The sequence below is a fragment of the Cydia strobilella genome, chromosome 2, assembly GCF_947568885.1.
Source record: "Cydia strobilella chromosome 2, ilCydStro3.1, whole genome shotgun sequence".
In the NCBI taxonomy this organism is placed as follows: domain Eukaryota; kingdom Metazoa; phylum Arthropoda; class Insecta; order Lepidoptera; family Tortricidae; genus Cydia; species Cydia strobilella.
The window spans coordinates 28780741-28805227 of record NC_086042.1 but is presented as its reverse complement, the minus strand read 5'-3'; the positions used below and the strand labels follow the sequence as shown (position 1 = coordinate 28805227).

General features: G+C 37.7%; 1 protein-coding gene across 1 annotated transcript in view; it reads left to right on the top strand.

The window, feature by feature from the left end:
• LOC134755156 (protein madd-4) overlaps positions 1–24487 on the top strand; it is a 504570-nt gene that overhangs the window by 368283 nt on the left and 111800 nt on the right. Inside the window, exon 4 of the mRNA XM_063691660.1 lies at positions 3903–3998. Within this exon, the coding sequence (XP_063547730.1) occupies positions 3903–3998 (96 nt within the window). The remainder of the gene's footprint in view (positions 1–3902; positions 3999–24487) is intronic.

Here is a 24487-nt window from a genome sequence, read left to right as displayed (position 1 = left end):
GAAAACACAAATAAAAAAATATTTTCATAAAAAGTAATTTAATTTTTCTTTTGTTAAAAAAAATCGATGAGATTGGGCTATAAACGGCGTCCAGGTCATTAAATCCAAAAAAGAAAACAAGAAGTTTTTCACTTTTCGTAGGATTGACAGTTAAAACCTATAGTATTTTACAGATGGCACCAGCCCACCTGTAAAATACTTTGACCGGCCAACCCCATTCCCGAATGCGCGCTCACTGGCCTGACTCAGGTCCGGCGGTTTTAGCAAGACGACGCGCACAATATTCTGCGCGCAACACCATAAGAAAGAGATGGTAATAGAGCCATTTGTGTTTCGCGCATGTAGGTAAGAGTGATAGAGGTAGCACTACTGCTCGCGGTCTAATCACTTAGCTGAGAGTGACGGAGATGGCACTACTAGTGACTATAGAACACTTGCTAATGTTCGACAACCGCACCCGTTCGTGGATGCTGATTAACAGTCCATAATGTTAACTCATCTCTGCCACCATGGCCCTTTAGTTAATGTAGCGCAAGAGCCACTGGGCCGGAAAATGCGCGGTCCAGGGTTCAGTGCCGGCCTTTCAAACTTCTGTTAATCTCGCGGCAATCCAATGTTGCCTGCCGTGTATTCTCGTCGCTAGCACATGTGACGGGAATTCACGAGGAATCAAACATAAAGAAAACAAGAAATAAAACTAGAAAAAACGGATTATATCGCGTATATTGAATTTATAATACATGCCAACGTTTCGAACCCTTTACAGCGTTCGTGGTCATCGGGTGACATAATCCGTTTTCATAGATTTATTTTATGAGTATAACTATCGCGGTAACCGAAGACAATATTATAAAGAAAACAAGTTTTTCTCTTTTTAGGGTTCCGTACCCAAAGGGTAAAAACGGGACCCTATTACTAAGACTCCGCTGTCCGTCTGTCCCTCTGTCCGTCTGTCCGTCTGTCTGTCACCAGGCTGTATCTCATGAACCGTGATAGTTAGACAGTTGACATTATCACAGATGATGTATTTCTGTTGCCGCTACAATAAGAAATACTAAAAAGTACGAAAACTACGAAACCCTCGGTGGGCGAGTCTGACTCGCACTTGTCCGGTTTTTTATTTATTTTACATGTTGAGAGGAAGCCACGACCAAAATCTGAGGGTCTATCGCGAAACAAAAAAAAAACGAAATTTCGTTATCTAACATAATCTCTGTGACTTGCATATTCGAGCAATAAAGAGGCAGATAGCGTCGGATGTCGGATTCGAGTTTCCCGGTAGATCCTCTATAGGTATAAACAAACCGCGTTGATGCATCAATGTCATATTTTATTATCTGATAACTTGTCATAAAACTGTTAAAGGCACAGTATGTATAAGTTACTCTATGGTTTACTAAAGTAGCTAGTGCTGCACTCTGGTGGCAAAACATTGCGGTAATACCCCCTATTGAGCTGCGGGTTCCGGATTGAAATAAGATACTCGTACCTACTTGAATTGCTGGAGAGCTCGCTACGCATGAAAAGTCGTAGTTTTTTTCAATTACTACCTAATTGTAACTTTCTACTTTCCGTTTTTTTTTTTTCATTTTTCGTCTGAATGAGCCTGCGGTAATACAAATAAAAATATTCTTAACTCTATTCAAACTCTATTCTATTATGTAACAAGTGTATTAAAGGGTTATTAATATTCGGAGATCGGGTCTATTTGTTTCTTGTGATGTTTCTTTTAGTAACTTTATTTTCATTTTTTTTATTTCAAAATTAATGTATGTATAGTGCGACATAAATTTGTAGAAATTAAATAAAATGTAACTAAAAAAATTACATACTAAATTGTTGCCATGTTTAAGTATTTTACGTCAATAATGTGACAGTTACATAGGAAGTGGCGCCCTCAAAAATTTTCAACAATTTCTTGCCGGCCTATAGAGTGGAGTCCTTTGTACCGTTTTTGACGTAGCAAAATGTGGAATAGCCATTCAATTGGACATTCTTGGTGACACTTCAACAATCATGTCTATTTTTGTATGGACTTTTGAACAGCGCGCCAAGCGGTACGTTTTGGAAACTCAAAATCCCATACAAGATGACACTTAATGCAAACGCGTACGTCGTCACCATATCGAATGAACTTACACTAGTGGTACAGATGTGCAAATTGCGGAAATTTCAAAAAGTTTAAAAAGTTTCGATATTTTCAAGAAAATTCCACAGGAAATAAAGGAAGCTTTCATTTTGGAAAGAAAAATTTCCCCATACCAATATATGAGAAGTTTCCGAAATGTTTCTTTGTAGAAATTTCACAGTTTTGGAAACTTTTCGATGGCACACCAGTCGGTCGGTGGATTTACTTCGGTCTCTCTTTCAACACAAATAAAACGTCTAAATTTCGTTCTTTTTAGGGTTCCGTACCTTAAAAGGAAAAAACGGAACCCTTATAGGATCACTCGTGCGTCTGTCTGTCTGTCTGTCTGTCTGTCCGTCTGTCTGTCTGTCCGTCCGTCTGTCTGTCTGTCCGTCTGTGACAGCCTATTTTCTCCGAAACTACTGGACCAATTAAGTTGAAAGGTACACATATGTAAGTTTGTGACCCAAAGATGGACATGTAACGTAAACATTTTAATTTTAAACACGGGGGCCACTTTTGGGGGGTAAATGAGAAAATTAAAAAATAAAGTTTGTCAAACTATATCGTGTTACATATGAAATGAAAGAGCTCTTTGTGAGAATCTCAAATATTTTTTTTTTTTATAATTTTAAAGTCAATAGTTTAGAAATTCAAGAAAATAGGCAAAAAATGACCATTCCCCCCCCCCTTTATCTCCGAAACTACTCGGTCAAAAATTATAGATCGCCGGAAAACCTATTAAAAATCAAGCGTGAGTCGGACTTAATTACTTAGTTTTTGATCCGACCCCTACGGGTTTTTTAAAGACATTTCACATAAAAGATACATTGTTTAAATTGTGTAATGTACGGAACCCTTGGAACGCGAGTCCGACTCGCACTTGGCCGGTTTTTTGAGATTTGAAATAATTCTATATTGCACACATTGCCATGAGAATATTGTGATACACACAATAAATATTCCTAGTAAATATTTGCCCAAATGTACCCTCAAATTTTCTATTCACTTGAAGCGATTGTTCAATTCTGAATTCGAATTCGAACACATTTCAAATAGTCCGGAATATCCCAGAGCTTACAAGATTTCTGAATGTCATCTTTATTACAATCGCCAGAAGGTTTCCTTTACATTATAATGGTAGTTTCGGATCATCTGAGGACTCTAAATTGCATAAATTCTGCAAGATTTCAAATTGAAAATCGATCTTACCTATTTGCAAGTTGCTTTTCATTTGCAATGGATTGTATTTCTTAAGCGGCTTATGCCAGGTTGGGTATTATTTCTAGGTTTCCGATAGTATTTGGTACGGAAAGCAAACCTATTTGATCTTTAAACTCAATCTCATTTTTAATTTTGCTTGCACTGATATAGAATTGTAAGAAAGTTGTGCTATGAATGATGTTAAAATGAGATTCTAGAAGGTCTTTTGGAAACCACACCTAAAGCAGTGAGGATAGAATTGATATTACTCAAATGCTTAGTTTAATTCATTCTTACCATAATTTATTCAATGTTTGTCGATCTTTTGAGAGACCTCACAGTAGCGCATCCCTAGCATCGTCGTCAACTCTTTGGCTGCTGCTCGACGCAAGGTTGGCTGCTGATGCAACTGCACAGCCACACCATTTCGCCATCGAACTGATCAGACGATGGTGCTCAAAAGACGCTAGTGCAACACTCTTTCTTGTCATGGCGCGAATCACAGATTTTCTAAAAACTTTCTGTTTATATTTCGAAGCAAGATTTAACGTTTCTGTTTTCATTGTTACAGATATCAGGGGGTAGCACACACAGACACGGGCACGATATCTCAACAGAGGACCCGGACCTCAGCGAGGCGCATGACAACTCAACGCATCATGGCAAGGTTAGTGACAACATCAACACTAATAAAACCAACGTGACGAGACATTTCCATCTTCACCACTTAGGTGGCCCTTACTTCGCCGAGTCGACGCCGGCGCTCTCAAAAGACGCTAGTATGGAGTGGCATGATTGTTGGCAGTCCTCAACTGTGCATTTCTCCAAAAACCTACCTCGCACAGCTAATCTGTGGAATGAACTGTTCTTCTTCTTCTTCTTGTTGTGCCATATCCTCAGCGGATGCCGGCGACCATCTTACGGAACTTGGTGATCCTGTGCCAGTCTAGACAAACTGGCAGTGTCATTAATATTGGACCAGCTTTTAATGTTGTCTATCCAGGTTAGCTTTCTCCTTCCTCTGCTCCTTTTGCCGTCGATTTTCCCTTCAAAGATGTTACGAATTATGTTATACTTGTCGTGTCTATAGATATGTCCAAAATATGAGGTTTTCCTTGTCTTTACGGTGGTCAAAAGTTCAAGTTTTTTGTTCATTCTATTCAGAACTTCAATGTTTGAAACGCAATGAACTGTTGCCCGGTGTATTTCCGGACCGACACGACCTTCAAACCTTCAAGAAAATAGCGTGGGAGTACGCAACGTACTGTCAAAGAACAATAGTGACAATCAATATGAAAAACGCTAGGGACCTCATACTTTTAATTGTCACTGTGACAAGGTACGAAATGGTACTAAAATTAAATTCATTGACCGTCATTGAACTATTATTACTAACGTATTTTGCGCCACGAGTTGCTGCAGTTTTGGCATCAAACCATAGAAGCGGAGCGTGAATCTCGCGGCCTAAACGCGTAAGCGCCATGAATTTTACGGCGCTTACAACGTTTTGGTCGTGTGATACAGGTTGTAATTGCGACAATTTCATTGTTTGGTATGATGTCTCTATAGTAATAATAACAGTGTTTACCGTAAATTGTCGCGGCGCAAACATACAATGCGATATTAGTACATTATTGTCGAGGCTCGGAAGTAGCTACTTGCTGGCTGAGGATTCGTTTTAAATGGACGACCTTGGGAGTCCGTTTAATTGAATCCGAAGCCAGCAAATAGCCTTCCAGCCGAGTCATATATAGTGCTTTTCTCAAAAATGGCGCAATAAATACAAATATAATATAAATATTTTACAGAAGCAACGTTATTATGTATATATTTTCACAGAAAAAAGTGAAAAGATTTGCTTTGCCGCCTTTTTATTTTTTTAATTAAAAATAGAAGTGTATTTTTCTGCTGAAAATACGCTAACCTATTTGAGACACCTAAATAGTCGCGGTACCAACATTATAATAATAAGTACTGATCATCTGTTTGGCTGTTTCATGGACCTATGCCTTCATTGGATATGGCCACTTCAACTTTTAAAAAGTTTGGAACTCGACAAATAATGGAATTTGTATGCAACATTGCAGTCCCGCAATCGAGACTGCAATGTTTTTAACTTTTTAATTTTTTGACTGACCATAAACTACGCACTTCGCGATCTACTTTTTAACCGGCAACGTCGACTTTGCCGTCCATTTTTGAGAAAAATATATAACACGCCAAAAAGTGAACCATTTAAGCCACCGAGTAACAATATAAATACGGACAGTATTTAAACCGAACTTTGTTGCTTAGATACAGAAATTCACCGAAAATTCCAACTGCCATTCTGATTAATAATAAATGCCGAAATTTCCAAATTCGCTCTCGGTTCAATAATAGATCTGCTAATTCTAAATTCGAACTAGATCAGGAAATCCCCGCATTCTAATCAAATATTTTGATTCGCGAAATTAAACTTTAAGTTATAGAAGATAAAGTTGATTGTGAAAAATGAAAATGTAACGGCGGTTGACAAATTGAAGTTGGTAGCCCTGGGGGTTGGAATTTACATATGGCACTGTGGCAGTTGTTTCATTTGTTAGTGAAGCTGAGTCATGAGAGGGAAGCGTTTTAGTTTTGATATCGGGTTAGGACTCTGGAGACCGTCTTTGAAGCTAGCTGATGGTTAAATGGAAGTTTTGACGACCGGTCTGGCCTAGTGGGTAGTGACCCTGCCTGTGAAGCCGATGGTCCTGGGTTCGAAACGTTTGGCACTGGCAATTTAATAATTGAAGCGCTGGTGGCCTAGCGGTAAGAGCGTGCGACTTTCAATCCGGAGGTCGCGGGTTCAAACCCCGGCTCGTACCAATGAGTTTTTCGGAACTTATGTACGAAATGTCATTTGATATTTACCAGTTGCTTTTAGGTGAAGGAAAACATCGTGAGGAAACCGGACTAATCCCAATAAGGCCTAGTTTCCCCTCTGGGTTGGAAGGTGAGATGGCAGTCGCTTTCGTAAAAACTAGTGCCTACGTCAATTCTTGGGATTACTTGTCAAAGCGAACCCAAGGCTCCCATGAGCCGTGGCAATAATGCCGGGATAACGTGACGAAGAAGAGGAGAATTTAATAATTGCCATTTCTCCGAAGCTGTATGTACGATAACGAAAACGAATTGTTGGCAACAGAGAACGTTGGCAAGAGAATTCAAGTACAATCACCGTCTCTTGTCCCCTGGGTCACACCCTAGCTTAGTGCAAACGTATGCACGCGATTATAAATTCTCGCACCGCAGCTCGTTTTAACCGTTACCTGGTTTCTCACAACTACAGGGCTTGTGGTGGATTTGTACAACTTCCATCGTTGTTCCTTGGGTGGATCAAATTTTTTGTGTTGTTACTTTTTACTCTGTTCCGTTATGTAAGGGACAATAGTAAAGGGGCCCACTGATTACCAGTCCGCCGGACGATATCGTCCTGTCAGTTGTTTGGAACTATCAAATTTCTGTTGTAACTGACAGACTGATATTGTCCGTCTGACTGATAATCAGTGGGCCCCATAAGCGTAACGTTTACCTCTTGTTGATAAGGATGATTGAACTTTCGACTGCACTTTTTTCAAGAAGAGAAGTTTGAACGATTTTTAACCACCACACACATAATACATATATGAACATTTAATAGAAGGCACAATTCATAAACCCTTTCCATTTCATTTCATTCCATTTATGTGATCACGAAAATGCATAAACTAAAGGGTTATGATTTTTTTTATTGGGTATGCGTATGTGTAAGATTTTTAGAGATATGGGATGGGATGCATGGCCTAGATTTTGATGTGATAAAAAAAACTTATTAAAAAATTTAATTTATTGAGTTTTACATACAAAACTTGGACTCGCTGTAAGTATTTTATTCTCGCTATATTTATTTGTCGATTTTTTTTTGTTAGATTTGGGCAAAAGTTTAATTAAGTTTCACTTAGACTTCTCATTTTGCGCGGAATACATACTAAATCACAACTTGTCCCGAAATAAATTTAAGAATGTAATTTACCGTTCAGTTATAAGAAATACCATAAATTTAGGACAAACGGTGTAATTGCGCTTACACAACATAGGATCTCAAGCAATCACACCAAATTTTATAACTAACGAAAAATAAAAAAGTGTGTGCGTGTAATCTTTACGCGCAATTGAAGTAAAACTTCTTTGACGATGACGTTTATCGCTAATGTTTGCACTTTGACGTGTGGCCTATTGTGCGTGTGTCACTACTGAGCGTTACTTCTGTCAGAAAAAAAATCTGAGTTACCCTCTAGTTGCGCCTAAAGAAGTTTTACTTCAAAAGTCGAGAGCAAAATAAAATCGATCGTAATACGCTATCGCCTGTACCTTGGGCCCCACAACAGACGTGCACTCGTGATTGTAAATTGGCGCGCGTTTTTATTATGTCGTTGGCTTTGCTGTTATGATGTATAGACTATTGAAGCTGTAGGTATCTTTGTGACATAGAGCGTTTGAGATTTTGCATTTTGTAACTTCCTATCGCTCTCAAAGTCGATGTTAAAGAAGTTATGTTAGATCTGTTAGACGATACTACATCTTATGCGCTGTTAGTGGTAGTATATGTGATCATATGTATTATGGGGTTTAGTTTGCCATTTTTGCCAGTATAAAGGGGCGCACTGACTATCAGTCCGGCGGACGATTTCGGCCTGTCAGTTGTTCGGAACTGTCAAATTTTTGTTCTAACTGACAGGCCTATATCGTCCGGCAAACTGATAGTCAGTGGGCCCCTTTACGTTGTTTTATACTCAACGAGCTCAACGAGGGTGCGGTGTTAGGGTCGGCAACGCGCATGTAACTCCTCTGGAGTTGCAGGCGTACATAGGCTACGGCGGCTGCTTGACATCAGGCGGGCCGTATGCTTGTTTGCCACCGACGTAGTATAAAAAATATATATAGGTAAATATAATTATTATGAGCATCGAGTTGTTTTCGACCCACTTGAATAAAATTCACTAATTCTACTCATTAAAATAGTTTATAAATTACAACCTTGTTCTAAGCATAAGTACTGTCCGCGCGCCAATTCCGTGCATTCGGAAGTCGAGGAAATGGGAGGGTGTGCGCCGCGCCCGTACGTACAAAATGACACTACTCTATCATGACGCCCAACATTCCTAACAGTCCTCAGCCGTGCACGGAATTCGCGCGCGGACAGTAAATAATGTGGGTTAAACTATAAATAATAAAATAGCCTAAGTTTGTGTTTTGGACCATATCCCATATGAATACTCGCGTATGTTTGCGATTGTAAATTCGCGCCCGCTTCTTTTACCTTGTTTGGCGTCGCTTTTATAACACTACTGGAGCCCGATTCAGATTGAACAACTTGTTACGGTTTTGTTTTTATTTTGAAAAGACCTTGAATATTCCTCACCCTGATTGCTGCATTTTAAATCAAGTGAACTTCGTGCGTGTGATTCGCGTCAATCACCAATGTAATTTTTTTATGAATATATGTACTATGACTATATCAAAACCAAATCAAAACCATAACAAATTAGATTAAACCTCCTGGTTTTTGTTATGAAGTTTTTTTTTAACATTGTGGTCGATTCGGTCAATCTGCCAGTGCCACCCCGGGGTAAGGTAAAGCCTGACCAGGAATATATGATCACCCGCCATGTTGCGGAATTTCATTGGAACTAATTCTTTCATACTATACTGAACTGTCACCCTATACATGAGAATAACAGCGCCCTCTTGACAATTATCATATATTTCTGGTCAGGCTTCAATTCGGGGCGGAATTGTGCGTGGCCATTTTATATGAACTACTGTTTCATTATGCGACGTTGCTATAATTTTCAAAGGTACCTGTTTCATTCAAATTTAGCTTCCTCTGTATTGATGTAAGCTCACACGATTGTCACTCATTATTTTGACTAAAAGTGGGCTTTATTGTGTGCACACTTATTTACGTTTTAAGCACGACATTAGACTCTTAATTGCCTGAAGACTGATTAAGAACTTTATCGACATCTTGCACTTTTTCGAGCTACCCTCACTTGGTCTTGATTATTCACTCTTACCACAGAATGATCACCGTTTACAAAACCAATGTTCGACAGCGAAAGGTCACGGAATCATGTTGTCCCTTCCCATCCCATTGCATAGCGCCGGTAGTGTTGGTACTCGAGTCATTTGAGTCTCTGCAAAAGACTCGGGTCTCTAACAAGTCTCGAGTTTCAACTTAATTCTATGAGTCGAGTCTTAAAGCAAACGAATCAAAGGACTCAAGTCTCAACCAACACTATGCGCCGATGACGCCACTGCTTTTACGCTAGGGTCAGGGTCGTCACTTCGCTTTCGGAGTTTTCGGTTCGTTTTCTGTGCCTTGGACCACACTCCGTCTCTCGCGAACGTGTTCGCGATCGTAAATTCGAGCTCGTATTTATTACGCCTCTTTGCGCTGCTATTAGAGTCGTCACACAATAGCTTGCCGCGGACGCAAAATATTGACAGCAGCGGTTTTCTGCTTTGGTTTTATTGTACCTTAATTCGGTTTCCCCATTAACCAAAATTTCTATATATCTCAAAACGGGATAGTGTCAAAACGCTTTATGTGAAATTATATCAGAACGCTTTATGTGAAATTATGTCAAAACGCTTTATGTGTGTGTGTCACGTGTGTGTGTGTGTGCGTGAAAAATGTGTTATTTTCTGAAAACCACATTTCCAAAATGTCTAATTTTCAAATCGACGTGGTGTCATTCATTCATTCTTTTAAAATTATGACTTCAGTCCAGTGGGACTATTTCGCCAGTATCAAGGTCTTAAGAGCTTTAAATACTACTGTATTGTATAGTTAGTACAAGCAAAGATAGATACCTATAACTCCGTAATAGATGGATACAGTCTAAGTAATAAACGTGCCTCGAAAATCAAGAAAATTTGACTCTCGATCAGAGGGCGCTACTAGCTTTGGCCTACTGTCGTATAGATGACGTTGACGGTCTCGTTTGTTATTTAACAATTTTTATGCATATCAGTGAAAGAACATGGGTCAAAATCATAAAAATAATTAATGCAAATAAAAAAATCATTTATCCATATTTAAATACATTTTATCGTATTTTTATAAATCTTTATTTTTAGTTTTAAAGTGTGTCGATAGACGGCAGTGAATTTACTGTGGTTACAAAATTTACTATGACAGTACCGCTCTAGTATAAGTTACTCTATGGTACAAGACAGTAGAATTGTATAGTTAGTACAAGACAGTGAAATGAGGACTACGTTTGTATGGAGAAGCTGTCGTCAAAACTATCCTTAAAAGGTGCCTTAAGCCATGTTTCTTGTGCCTTGCACCACACGGAAAGCGAGCGTGTGCCCGCGATTGTGAATTCGCGCTGCACCTCTTTTATTTCGCCTGGTTGGGCGTCGCTAATATGATGCAATGGAGAATAGAGCTCAATGTGGGTCATGCGATGCGACTCAGAGTAAAAGGCAAAGTTATAAATAGAATAGAATAGAATACATTTATTAAAGATGGAACACACTTTTAAAATGGCGGCATACCAAATTTCAGGACGGTTCTAGAGATGTCGAGCTTTGTCCTATTTCGATTGTGCTATAAGCCTGTTTCTTATGCCTTGTACCACACGGAAAGCGAGCGTGTGCCCGCGATTGTGAATTCGCGCTGCACCTCTTTTATTTCGCCTGGTTGGGCGTCGCTAATATGATGCAATGGAGAATAGAGCTCAATGTGGGTCATGCGATACTAAAAAGGCTTTAGGAAAATAAGTATGTAAAGCTTTGTTTGTGTAGTACACCAGCTGCACTACGTAGGAAATTTGGCACTACAACTTTCCATCCCAGGTCGAAGAACCAGGGGCAGACCCAGAACAAGATGGAAGGATTCCCACGTGGAAGATCCAGGGGCAGACCTAGAACAAGATGGAAGGATTCCCAGGTGGAAGATCCAGGGGCAGACCCAGAACAAGATGGAAAGATTCCCAGGTGGGAAATACAGCGGCAGACCCAGAACAAGATGGAAGGATACCCAGGTGGAAGATACAGGGGCAGACCCAGAACAAGATTGAAGGATGTATATAGTGCTAAAGGACATGAGTGAGTGTAAGTTATCCGAGGACGATGTCGTGGACAGGGCGATGTGGAGAAGGTTCAGCAGGAAAGCTGACGCCACCACCATATGGGATAGACAGCTAGGAAGAGAGAGAGAGACTACACCCAGCTGCAAAAGTAGCCAGGCAGTCCGCCATCGCGTCACAGAATAAGTAATAGTATTATCATACAGAACGGCCACGCATCGCCCCACCCCGATTCGAATTACCTCGCCCCGCGACAGAAATCTGGCGGACTTCTGGCGTACTCTCAGTACTATTTTTACTATTAGCAACTTTCTGTTATTTCTGCAGCAACTTTCTATTATTTCTGTATGGTTATTAAAATTCCAAATTATTAGACAGATTCTATGGTAATGAAATATATATATATATACATTCTATATAATATCAAAAGTCAAATACCTAACCACGTGACCTGGATTGTAACAACCCATCGACACGTTTCGCACAAGCCAAGAAGCAAACTTTTTCATTAACAACATTAACAAGGACAAATGAAAACGATTAAAGTCCAAGCGAAAAACAAAACGGATCCTCCGCTCCCAATAACTGGGGAACAAACTCGATGTAGGCCGGGAGACGAACACTGGAAAACTTAGTTGTAAGACTTGTAAGACTTTGGGAACTAATCAAATTATTTTACTTATTAAATATTCGAATTTAAACTGTTGTGAGACAAACTAACATTAAATCATTTTCCTTTCTTAAGCACTAATAGTGCGAGCAGCGTTCACGACGACCGTGTATTGCGTACTGCCGCTGCCGCGCGCCGCGTCGCTCGCTGCGCGCGCGCTGAGAAAGCCGGTTGGGGGAGGTCTTGCGCTATCGTTGTAGGCGGGCACAGGAGACCTAGGCTCTCCGAAACATGTCGCGCGAGTGACTAAAACAAGTGAGTCTAAACCGGAAAATGATTTAATTATTAAATATTGTGATTTGTGTTTTTAAATAGTATACTGTATAGAAATTATGGGCCACTGGGGAGTTTGATCAATTTTATTTAGTATATGACATTGTTTTCAGATTACTTGTGATATTTTTAATAACTAAATTTCAATACGACTGGGTTCAGGTAAACAAAATCTACTAAGATTACTACTCTAAAACGAAATCTAAAGCAAACTTTAGTAATTATGTTGCTTGTAATAGAAAAAACATTATTGTTTGTATTTATCATCGTCATATATGAAAGCACTTTTCAAAAATATGACTGGATTTTAATATATGCTCATACGAAATAATTTCGAAAAGTACTAAAAATTACTTAAAATCTTATAATGAAAAATGAGGTACACAAATGCCTTTGGAATAGTACTAAATATTATTTTGACAAAGGCATGCAGTTTGCATTACCTCTCGATAAAATAACTGTAATCTCTTTAACTTATGTCAGTATTTTTTCTAGTCATCTACTTTTGCATAAAAAGCGGTATTTATACAAGTAAGGCCCTCTTGCACCATCCCACTAACCCGGGGTTAACCAGTTAAAACTGGAGTTACCATGGTTACCAGTACAATTGTGGGATGGTGCAATTAGCGCTTACTGTAACCAATAACATAATTTTTTCCTCGCGGCCTCTCGGTCTACACGAAAAGTCGGCAACATTAATTATTGTGTAACAGGAAAAACTTGAAGAGCCGAGAGGAAGCTGGGCTCTGTCGCTATTGTTTTGTTTATGGAAAATTATTTTGGCATGAGGAAAACGAGGCATGATGAAGTAATTGTACCATAATGGTATTTTAGAGGTAGATAGAGTAATTATACATTTTAATAAATAAAAATAAATAAATAATTATAGGACTTTCTTACACAGATTGACTAAACCCACGGTAAGCCCAAGGAGGCTTGTGTTACGGGTACTCAGACAACGATATATCCTGTGTCTACTTTTTTCGCTCATTATACTTTACTTGCTCAGTTGAAAATAAATTCCGCATATTAATTTCCCTTTGCAATTTTCCGGGAGAATTTTCGTATGTCGTCTTTGAACCGTTTTAACTTTAATTGTATGGTAAATTAAATTTGAATGTTGATACCTTAATATTATTATTATGTATAATTATGTTTCGGAAGACGAACTGCCGGTAGGCCTCCAACGAGGTGGAGCGACGACCTGGTGAAGGTCGCGGGAATTCGGTGGATGCGAGCGGCACAGGATCGGTCGGAGTCGCGAGCCTTGGGGGAGGCCTATGTCCAGCAGTGGACGTCTATCGGCTGACATGATGATGATGATGATGATAATTATGTTTGTGATATCTTATGTGTTCTTTACGATTTATATTAATTAAAATGTCTCAGTAACAGTCTCCAATGCTAATACTGTACCTATTAATTAATTACATATTGTAAATGTTAGTATTTATAAATAAAAATTAGTGAAACGATTTGAACTGATTTTATTAACGACATCATTATTTATTAGCATATTGTGAAGGTGATAACTATTTTCTACGTTTTTAACTTAGCGTAATCATTTTACTTAGCAGTTGTTATTTTAGTTTATTGTAGTGTCTCCAAATAGATTTGTTGTTAAAAAAGCTTTTTGTGAGTACTTGCTGGCAGAATGGCAAATTCTTAGCATCTCTATTTTGTTAGTTTCATCTGATTTCTTATGTATGTGTATGTATATGTATCTTTATATGTATGTATATATATATATATATATATATATATATATATATATATATATACATATATTAATTATATATATATATATATGTATTATACCTATGTATTATTTATATTACTTGTATTTAGCATAGCATTAGCATTAAGTCCGCCTTTTGTACATTTGTATTTTCTTTTGTGCAATAAAGATTAAATAAATAAATAAAAATAAGCCGTTTATCGTCACCTCCTTCACTAAAACATATCAATTGACACGTTGTCACCCAAATCAGTAAATTTGTTTTGACATTCTGATAGAATACAGGACACAAACATACTATACGTACTTATGGCGTTATTCAGTCGCCATCAGATATATCGGAACGGCCGTGGTGCTCAAAAATATCTGAACACGCACTCTAACATGTTGACAATAGAGGCGTGTTCAGATATTTGTGAGCGCCTTGGACGCTCCGTTATATCTGATGGCGACTGTACATAAACACCTGTTAATTCTAACAAGCCCTTAATTTATAGGCATGTGTTATGGGTATTCAGACAACGATATATATAATATATAATTACTTAAATACATAGAAAACACCCATGACTCAGGAACAGAATCTGTGCTCATCACACAAATAAATGCCCTTACCGGGATTCGAACCCAGGACCATCGGCTTCACAGGCAGGGTCACTACCCACTAGGCCAGACCGGTCATCAAATTATACCTGTGTTTTCCATCACCGCTTTGTAAATGGCGAGGCTTTTAGAATAGTTCATGTAGGTATCTACAATCCTTCAATTTATCCAAAACCCGCAACAAAAAAAGGTTAGAAAAGTGTGTAGAGAAATGCTTTTCACAATAAACCGTGCAAACGATGATGTGTAAAGCAACCCTTTTTGCTTTCCGTAAGCCCGGCTCCATGCATACGTAACGACGTCATAATTTCCGACACGTACAACAGGAACGCTCTAAACTTACCGTGATTGTACCTTATTTCGTTACAATAAGGTTTAAAACTAGTTTACAGTGATCACGATAGTTCACTTGCCACTTTTTTGTAAATGTGCTAATCTGTGCAAGCGCGAACGATGTTTAACGGTCTTTTATGCACCGGTAAATTCGAGCCGCATTCGGAGTTTGAAAAACCCGAATTTACATTATTTGCATAATTAAATAAAACTGAAATCTGATTATAGCTGGTCAAGCAAATCTTGTCAGTAGAAACAGGCGGCAAATTTAAAAAATATCAATGTCGTCCCATAGAAAATTTGAATTTCGCGCCTTCGCGCGATATAAACAATACAACACAAGATATTATTACAGACACATTAAATATTTTAAATTACTTGCAGTCAAGGAAATTCAAATTATATATTCATTCTAGGCTCTTCGGTTGAGGCTCGAAATATGACGCAGTCTTCAGGGTTCTTAGCTTGGTCCAACCAAAGATAGATATAACTCCGTAATAGATGGATACAGTCTAAGAAAAAAACGTGCCTCGAAAATCAAGAAAATTTGATTTTCGTTCAGAGGGCGCTACTAGTTTTGGCCTACAGACGTATAGATGGCGTTGACGGTTTCGTTTGTTATTTAACAATTTTAACGCATATCAGTGAAAGAACATGGGTCAAAATCATAAAAAATAATTAATGCAAATAAAAAAAATCATTTATCTATATTTCAATACATTCTAGCGTATTTTTATAAATATTCATTTTTAGTTTTAAAGTGTGTCGACAGATGGCAGTGAACTTACTGGGGCTACAAAATTTACTATGACAGTACCGCTCTAGTATAAGTTACTCTATGGTCCAACTTAATGATTTAATTATTCCTACCTTAGTAAAGGAAGTACTCAACGTCGTGTCGTATCAGGATGTCAAGGAGAAGACAGAGGACCGACACATATATAAATCGCTCCACCGACAAGAGTATAACTCTTAAATATATGACGATGATGATGATGATGTTCCTACCTTAAACCAACTCAAGCAATTTCCATGAACGCTAACACTCTTTTCACAAGATATTCTGTAAGAATAAGAATAAGAATAAGAAAACATTTATTGACACACAAAAAAGAGAGATTACAGGAATATACTTAATATTTAAAAATAACATTAACAATTAACAATTAGCATACGCGACAGAAGGAACGAATTCAGCATATGCTGCGAAAGCCATTTCATTAAGAATTGACTGCACAGCGCTGATTTTCAGTCCGCCCCCTTACTGAATCACATTGATATGTATGCGGGATATTATTTTTAATAGAAATATGTAGATTAATTTTAGAATAACTAAATTAAACTCTATATTTCGTACCCAGCTCAAGTGGCTTCCCATTTGCCTTCGCCGTAACTCCCACATTCTCACACTTCTGTATAATATTCTTTTCAACCCCACTACCCCTCCATATCTTAAAGAGCGTTTCAATTATCTTTCTTCCGTCCGGTGTGCGGAGAGGCATCTCCTCGCTCCGCCATCTTCTTCATCAAAATTTTACAGTAACTCTTTTACTTTTCGAGCTGTTCGGCTGTGGAATGCTTTGCCGTTAGATGTCAGATGTGCTAATTCCCTTCCCATTTTTAAAAATCAATTGAAATTACATTACCTTTCGTTGCCTTAACTTGCCTTTTATATGATTATATATGTATGTATGTATGTATATATATATGTGTATATATTTATTGTATTTGTATGTATATATGATTTTCAAGTTTATAAATTGTTAATTTATATGTACCTATATATCGGCACTACCCATTCAAAGTTGTAAGTACTTAACTTTCCTGCTACCCAAAGGTTGTCTGGAAGAGATCGCTTTTTAGCGATAAGACCGCCTGTTGTTACCTAGTCTTAAGCTTGTATTTCGCTTTCTGTGTATTTTTTTATAACTTTATGGTGCACATTAAAGAATATTTACTTACTTACTTACTTACTTAAACGAAAAATTACACAGTTAAACTCTAGTATAGTATTATTACGGTTTTATACAGTTTACAAAAATGTCATACAATTAACAAGTCACAGCCGAAAAAAAAACCGGCCAAGTGGACTCGCGCACCGAGGGTTCCGCACTTTTTAATATTTGTTGTTATAGCGGTAACAGAAATACATCATCTGTGAAAATTTCAACTGTCTTAGCTATCACGGTTCGTGAGATACAGCCTGGTGACAGACAGACAGACGGACAGACGGACAGACGGACAGACGGACAGACGGACAGACGGACAGACGGACAGACGGACAGACGGACAGACGGACAGACGGACAGACGGACAGACGGACAGACGGACAGACGGACAGACGGACAGACGGACAGACGGACAGACGGACAGACGGACAGACGGACAGACGGACAGACGGACAGACGAACAGACGGACAGACGGACAGCGGAGTCTTAGTAATAGTGTCCCGTTTTTACTTTTTGGGTACGGAACCCTAAAAAGTGTCCCAAGTTTTTTCCGGTTCTCAAAAAGTAAGTTTTATGTCTATCTTTTATGTTAAAAAAATACAAAAAACATATGAGCAAAATAGCGTTCATTAGATAAAAAAATGTATTTACTTAAGTACAATCAAGGACCATAACTTGTGACTCTTTTTATCCGATATTTTATTCCGTTTTCCTTATCTAAAAGCACACACGCAAACAAAGGTTTAAAACGCCATAAAAGCACTTCCAATGAAACAGCAAGAAATACAATAACACATGAAAGACAACACACTCGAATGCGTGCGTTGTCGGGAACAAACAAATTTGTAACAAACGGCAATTTGCAGCCAATCTGCTGACTTGACGAGTTGGAAGCAAACAATTTATGGAAAAATAACGGGGGAAGGCGTGTACGATGGGTTCAAGAAATATATACAAATACAGTACAAATGTAAACACTTTGTAGGTTCCGTACCCAAAGGGTAAAAACGGGACCCTATTACTAAGACTATCCGTCTGTCCGTCTGTCTGTCTGTCACCAGGCTGTATCTCATGAACCGTGATAGATGATGATGTATTTCTATTGCCGCTATAACAACAAATACTAAAAACAGAATAAAATAAATATTTAAGTGGGGCTCCCATACAACAAACGTGATTTTTTTGCCATTTTTTGCGCAATGGTACGGAACCCTTCGTGCGCGAGTCCGACTCGCACTTGGCCGGTTTTTTCTCCTATTAGGACCGAAAAAGCTTGTCTCGAGCAGAGAGAACATAAAAATTACCAAATGAAAAAAAGTGAATTGTAATAAAATAGCTCACTCGCGAAGATCCAGAACTCCAATCTCGACACAAAAAGGCACCCAAACCAAATACTCAAGTTCGCCAAACAATTACTTATTCCGTTCAGGCGTATGTAAAAAAGTTCGTGCCTTGAAATCGTTCTGTGGGGGAGCGTAAATATTAGTAAAATTTAAGCATCCTGTGTTTTGGATTGTGAAAATGAGTCAACTGACTAGGATTTTATTAATGTAATGTCACGAAATTAAAAATAAATATTTAAATATGGTACCTATACAGTGTACAGTGCAGGTGTGCAGTGTACCTGATGACATGGCGTTATTATGGATGGTATAGAAAGGATCGCAATCTCTTATGGCAGAATTGTTGTAAAAGTGACCGCGTTAAGCTTTAAATAATAGTTCCTAATTTCTCCAGTGGCGCTAGTTAGGCTCTGGGACATGAGTATAACATGAACCATATAAGGCAACAAATAACCCGACCAAATTACGTAGGTTGTTTTTGGTAGTATTTCGGTGTATGGTGGCGCCGCCTAATTACTGTTTTTTGATGGACACTTTTCATACATAGAGATTTGGCTCCTTTATACGACTGTATAAAGCCCATGGAGACTTCCATGGGCGTTATGAATAAACTATCTGTATCTGTATCTGTTATGTAGAGTGCCTCCAGGCTAACTTTGCAACGATTATAAATTTATAAACGTCATATTTTCATAGAAACTTGACATTATTTATGACATAGCCACACTTCGATTGCAAATGCCATTGGTCAAACTCTGTAGGTACCTATATTTTTTTAATCAGTTTTGCCAACGTAAGTGTGCCGACGCGACGGACAGTTTTAAAAATTGCGAAATTTTTCACATGGAAACATTTTAGGTACCACGAAATTTTCAATTTCTTAAAAAGGAAACTTTATTTGTCATGTTTTCAAAAAATTTCACCACTTGCACTTTAATTTTAACCTAGGCAATATAGACGGAACGAGTGTTTTCTATTTATTATTAAAATCCGCTGTAGATATAAGCAAGTAGTCAAGAAATAATAATCCACCAATCTTTGCAATTATTTTCTATCGAACCGATTTCGTACAATCTTGTACGAAATATCTTGTAATCTTGTTGTTATCGAATTGTTTTGTTGTTGTTGATGTATAATTTTAGTGCAATAAAGAATATTTACTTATTTACTTACTTGTATCGAGTACGGCCACAGTCTTTGAAATATGATGAATATTAACATTTTTTTTCTTTAAAAACTGGTTAAGTAACATCAATTCCAACCAAAGATAGATATAACTCCGTAATAGATGGATACAGTCTAAGGAAAAAACGTGCCTCGAAAATCACGAAAATTTGATTCTCGATCAGATGGCGCCACTAGTTTTGGCCTACACTCGTATAGAGGGCGTTGACTGTTTCTTTTGTTATTTATAATTTTAACGCATACCAGTGAAAGAACATGGGTCAAAATCATATAAAAATAATTAATGCAAATAAAAAAATCATTTATCCATATTTAAATACATTTTATCGTATTTTTATAAATCTTCATTTTTAGTTTTAAAGTGTGTCGACAGATGGCAGTGAATTTACTGGGGTTACAAAATTTACTATGACAGTACCGCTCTAGTATAAATTACTCTATGATTCCAACGAAATTGGGCGTTAACATCCTCTTAAGTAAATGTTACAGTTAATTTTAAAATAATGTCAAGTAATGCAGAAGAATAATATGTTCCAAATGTTCCAATATACTTAATTGATTAATTTAATAATGTCAAGTAATGCAGAAGAATAATGTGACACGTTAAAACCGCGCGATCCGTCGCAAGTTTCGCGCGGCGCTCCATATATATATAACACAGACACAAACATATATATATATATATATATATATATAATTTTTAATTTAATAGTTATGTTGTATCTTCGTGTACCTTTTTCTTATTTAACTATTTTTTCATTGTATGTTATTTTATGTCTCTTTTCTTCTTGTCTGTTACCTTCCGTGATTCTTCTCACCTGATGGTCTCATCGGAAGGTCAGCGCTGTAAGCCACCAGCAAAATGCTGAGATGAGGCCATTTCGTGGCACTTTAATCTTATTTTATGTTTTCTTTTATATTATGTAATGTCTTGTTTGTTTGTGCTTACGGATGTCACGGATTGGAGCTTTTTGTATGAGGTGAAATTAAGTTTATAATTATTCGCAATAATAATCTACAGCTAGAAAGACATGCAATAACACTCAACTTTATTTATTTATTTGACAAAAGACAAAAATAGAAGCGTGACAGAGTGGTCAGAAACAAGACAACGAAAATAATGTTGATCCCCTGTAGCGGTATCATGGTCCCGTTTTTGTCACTTGTCATATCATGCGTCACTTTCGCACTTACATACTTGTTAGAGCGTGACAGGTATGGTGACAAATGACAGATAGCCGTCCATCTTAGCCCCGCTGGACTCGGCCACCACCGCTTTACAAACAATAACAAACATAAAACATGACACATTAGGGTTCCGTACCCAAAGGGTAAAAGCGGGACCCTATTACTAAGACTCCGCTGTCCGTCTGTCCGTCCGTCTTTCCGTCTGTCTGTCACCAGGCTGTATCTCATGAACCGTGATTGCTAGACAGTTGAAATTTTTACAGATGATGTATTTCTGTTGCGGCTATAACAACAAATACTAAAAACAGAATAATATAAATATTTAAATGGGGCTCCCATACAACAAACGTGATTTTTTTGCTGTTTTTTTTTCCGTAATGGTACGGAACCCTTCGTGCGCGAGTCCGACTCGCACTTGGCCGGTTTTCATTTTTCTTTTGGTTCAAAACATGACGCTCAAAATAACAAAGACAATCAAAAAATCCCTTTTTATACGTTCTGAAGCACAATTAATATGTCAAATTTAATTTTTCGTGCATGAAACATGTGTGGTGCCCCTACCATGAGTTTAACGCAGCCATATTCTTTAGCGACTGCGTAAACTTACTTGCAATGTGTCACTCAGAGTAACTAAAAAAGGTGACATTTGGTGCTGCAGCGTTGTGGCAGGGGAAAATGGGAGATGTCACTGTCAATTTCCTCGAAGTTATTGCTGTCTGCAACAGTAATAAATAACTCGTTTTTTGTTTATATGAAACATTATTCATTGTAAATACAGGATGATTTCTAGGTTGTGATCCAAAACAAGGTTGTACTAAATAGTATTTGTTTGTTGTTTTTATATATTTATTTATTAGTTTTTTTTGTATAATTCGACATTTAGAGACTGGATCTCTAACAAAGTATCTAATATTTCATTGATGCCATATTTGTAATTGTTTTTTTTTTTGTAATTTTTGGTTAATTTTATTGCTTGTAAAAATTTACATGTAAAAGTGCCCCTGTGGCCTACTTGCTGAATAAATGTGACGTTTTCAACCAAAAGGTACCACATTGTCGGTTGTCGTAAGCCAAGAATGATTTGTAATTGAAGCTATGGAAATAGCGCCTTACTAACTAGCGACAATTAAGTATCCTTTTGGATGAAAATGGCACAAATGTTTGATTGAAACCACTTTCTCTGAATCTGTAAATGATCCATATTTGATTAGTAAGTGCAGGTTTAGTCAATAGTCAATATAATCTTTATTCAAATAGGCCTAGCAACAAGCACTTTTAAATTGTCAAGTTTTAAATATTACCTTAATCTAAATATCAGAGCAATTTATTGATGCAGTTATTATTATTCTTAAAAACATTGAATTAATGTCAAACTTAATAATAAGATACAGGTGCCCCAAAGTTTTTAACAAATTGCCAAAAGTCATCACCACGATAGAATCGCCCAACTCATTTGCGCGTGAATTAAAGAAATGGCTCCTCTCCCATGCCTTTTACAGTCTGAACGACTTCTACAATATATAATTTAATTGACATCCAAAACATAATTTTAATGTAACAATACTAATTAATATGATAAGGCTCACAATTGTAAAAATTTAATTGACATATTTGTACCTACACAACCCAAAACTTTAAAACAATGTAATCTATCTCATGTAATTAAATGTAATTAAAATAATGTAATCTATCTCATGTAATTAAATGTAATTAAAATAATGTAATCTATCTCATGTAATTAAATGTAATTAAAATAATGTAATCTATCTCATGTAATTACATGTAATTAAATTAAATCTTTGACGTGTAATATGTAACAATATTATTAATAAATGAGTATGAGTAAGCTCATGGTAAGGGCACCGATCGCATATAGCAGGCGTGTGCGGAACACTGACGTTTGAGAGACAGAACTCATTTATTTTTTATTACCATGAAACAACAAACAACGATACAATACAGATACCATGAAACGTTGGATCATCGTAAATACATAATGAGGGCTAACGCGTATGAATTCGCCGCTAGGGGCGCTAGTGTAGATGGTGGTCTTTTCCATAGTTCGAAATGTCAAATGTCACTTGTCACTTCAATGACTGACAGCTGTTCTTTAGTCTTTTGGACCACCATCAACAGAGTCGCCAACTGGAGAGCAAAAAAACGATAGCCCTCATTATGATGTTCATTGTACATACGTTATTGTTAGATTTGTTATTAGGTTGCGTCATTATGCAAAATGGTATTTTGCGAGTGAGTAATTATTCACTCACTTTGCAAAGTCTGGTCCTATTCGAAATTATATTAATTTAGAATATACATACATACATATAATCACGCCTATTTCCCGGAGGGGTAGGCAGAGACCACGGATTTCCACTTGCTACGATCCTGACATACCTCTTACGCTTCCTTCACTTTCATAACATTCCTCATACACGCTCGCCGGTTTAGGGTGCTCTTGACCTGGCCGTTCTTCAGGATTTCCTCGATCTGATTAGAGAAAGTCCGCCGAGGTCTGCCCCTTCCAACTCCCGCAATTGTAATTTAGAATATGTACAAATAATATATTTCAAAACGTATAGGTGCTTTAGAAAATTTCCCACCGCAAAACTGCGTATAAAAACTCAGTATATTATGTCAGTATACTTAGTATTGACACTGTCAGTGACTCGTGGTAAGGTATACCCTACAAACTTCTTTCGTCACGCAGGTAAAAAAGAGCAGGATGTCCAATACTATTTGCAATGATAACAACGCCAGTCTAGAGTCGTCAGGATTCGTTCCGACAGTGAGTGACGGCTTTAATTCGGCGCAATACGCTACGTACCGACTACGGCGACAACATGACTGACCATTTGTGAGTTTTATGTACTTGCAATAAAGTTGAATTTCAGTCAACAGGGGACGATAGATGCGAGAGCTCTCTGTACGGAGAACTGCTAAATGCTATTAGCGGATTTAGCTGCCTTTCCATGTCAGCTCGTATAACTCACTTACAGTAAGAGAATTACGAAAAATATTACCTACTGACCAACCCCTGTTTCGCTACGCTGACAAATTCTGCTTGGGCATCATAAGCTCGAAACAAGTTATATTAACAAAAATAGTTTTATTAAATCATTAGATATCACCATTATAACAAAGTGGTCTTGACCCTCGCTCCGGGTTACTGATGCAGACGGCGCGATTCGGGAAATGAATTAGAGATTCACTAGATATGAAATAGTAAAGATATGTGACGTCCCACGGGTAAAGGTACCTTATGGCGGTTGGTGTTTACGCTATTATTAACGACGCTCCAATTAATATTGGATGGCGCTTATTTCGCATAAGCTATTCACGCTCCGCTTCTATGGTTGACAAAACAATAACAACCCATATTAAATCACATTTAGAAACGGGTCTATCGCGAATTTATTTTGTTACCTTTATTTACCGACGTTTCGACACAGGTTTCACTGGTCGTGGTCGCGGCTAACTGACGTCCCAGCAAAATGTCAAAACAGAGATTTGTGTGACTACCCCACGAAAAGTGCATTTAAAGTTCGAGGTAGACATCACATTTTCAAACCACCCACTACACATAAAAGTTAATTATTGTCAATAGTCCGACACACAACACTCACAACATCCGCGCACACATCCGAAGATAGATCCCTCGGCTTTAACTTCTGGATCACTGGTCCCCAAGTTGCCGATAAGTTAAAACCATCTTCCCTATTAAATGTGATTTAATATGTGTTTAAACCGCGAAAGTTTTAAATGTTATAA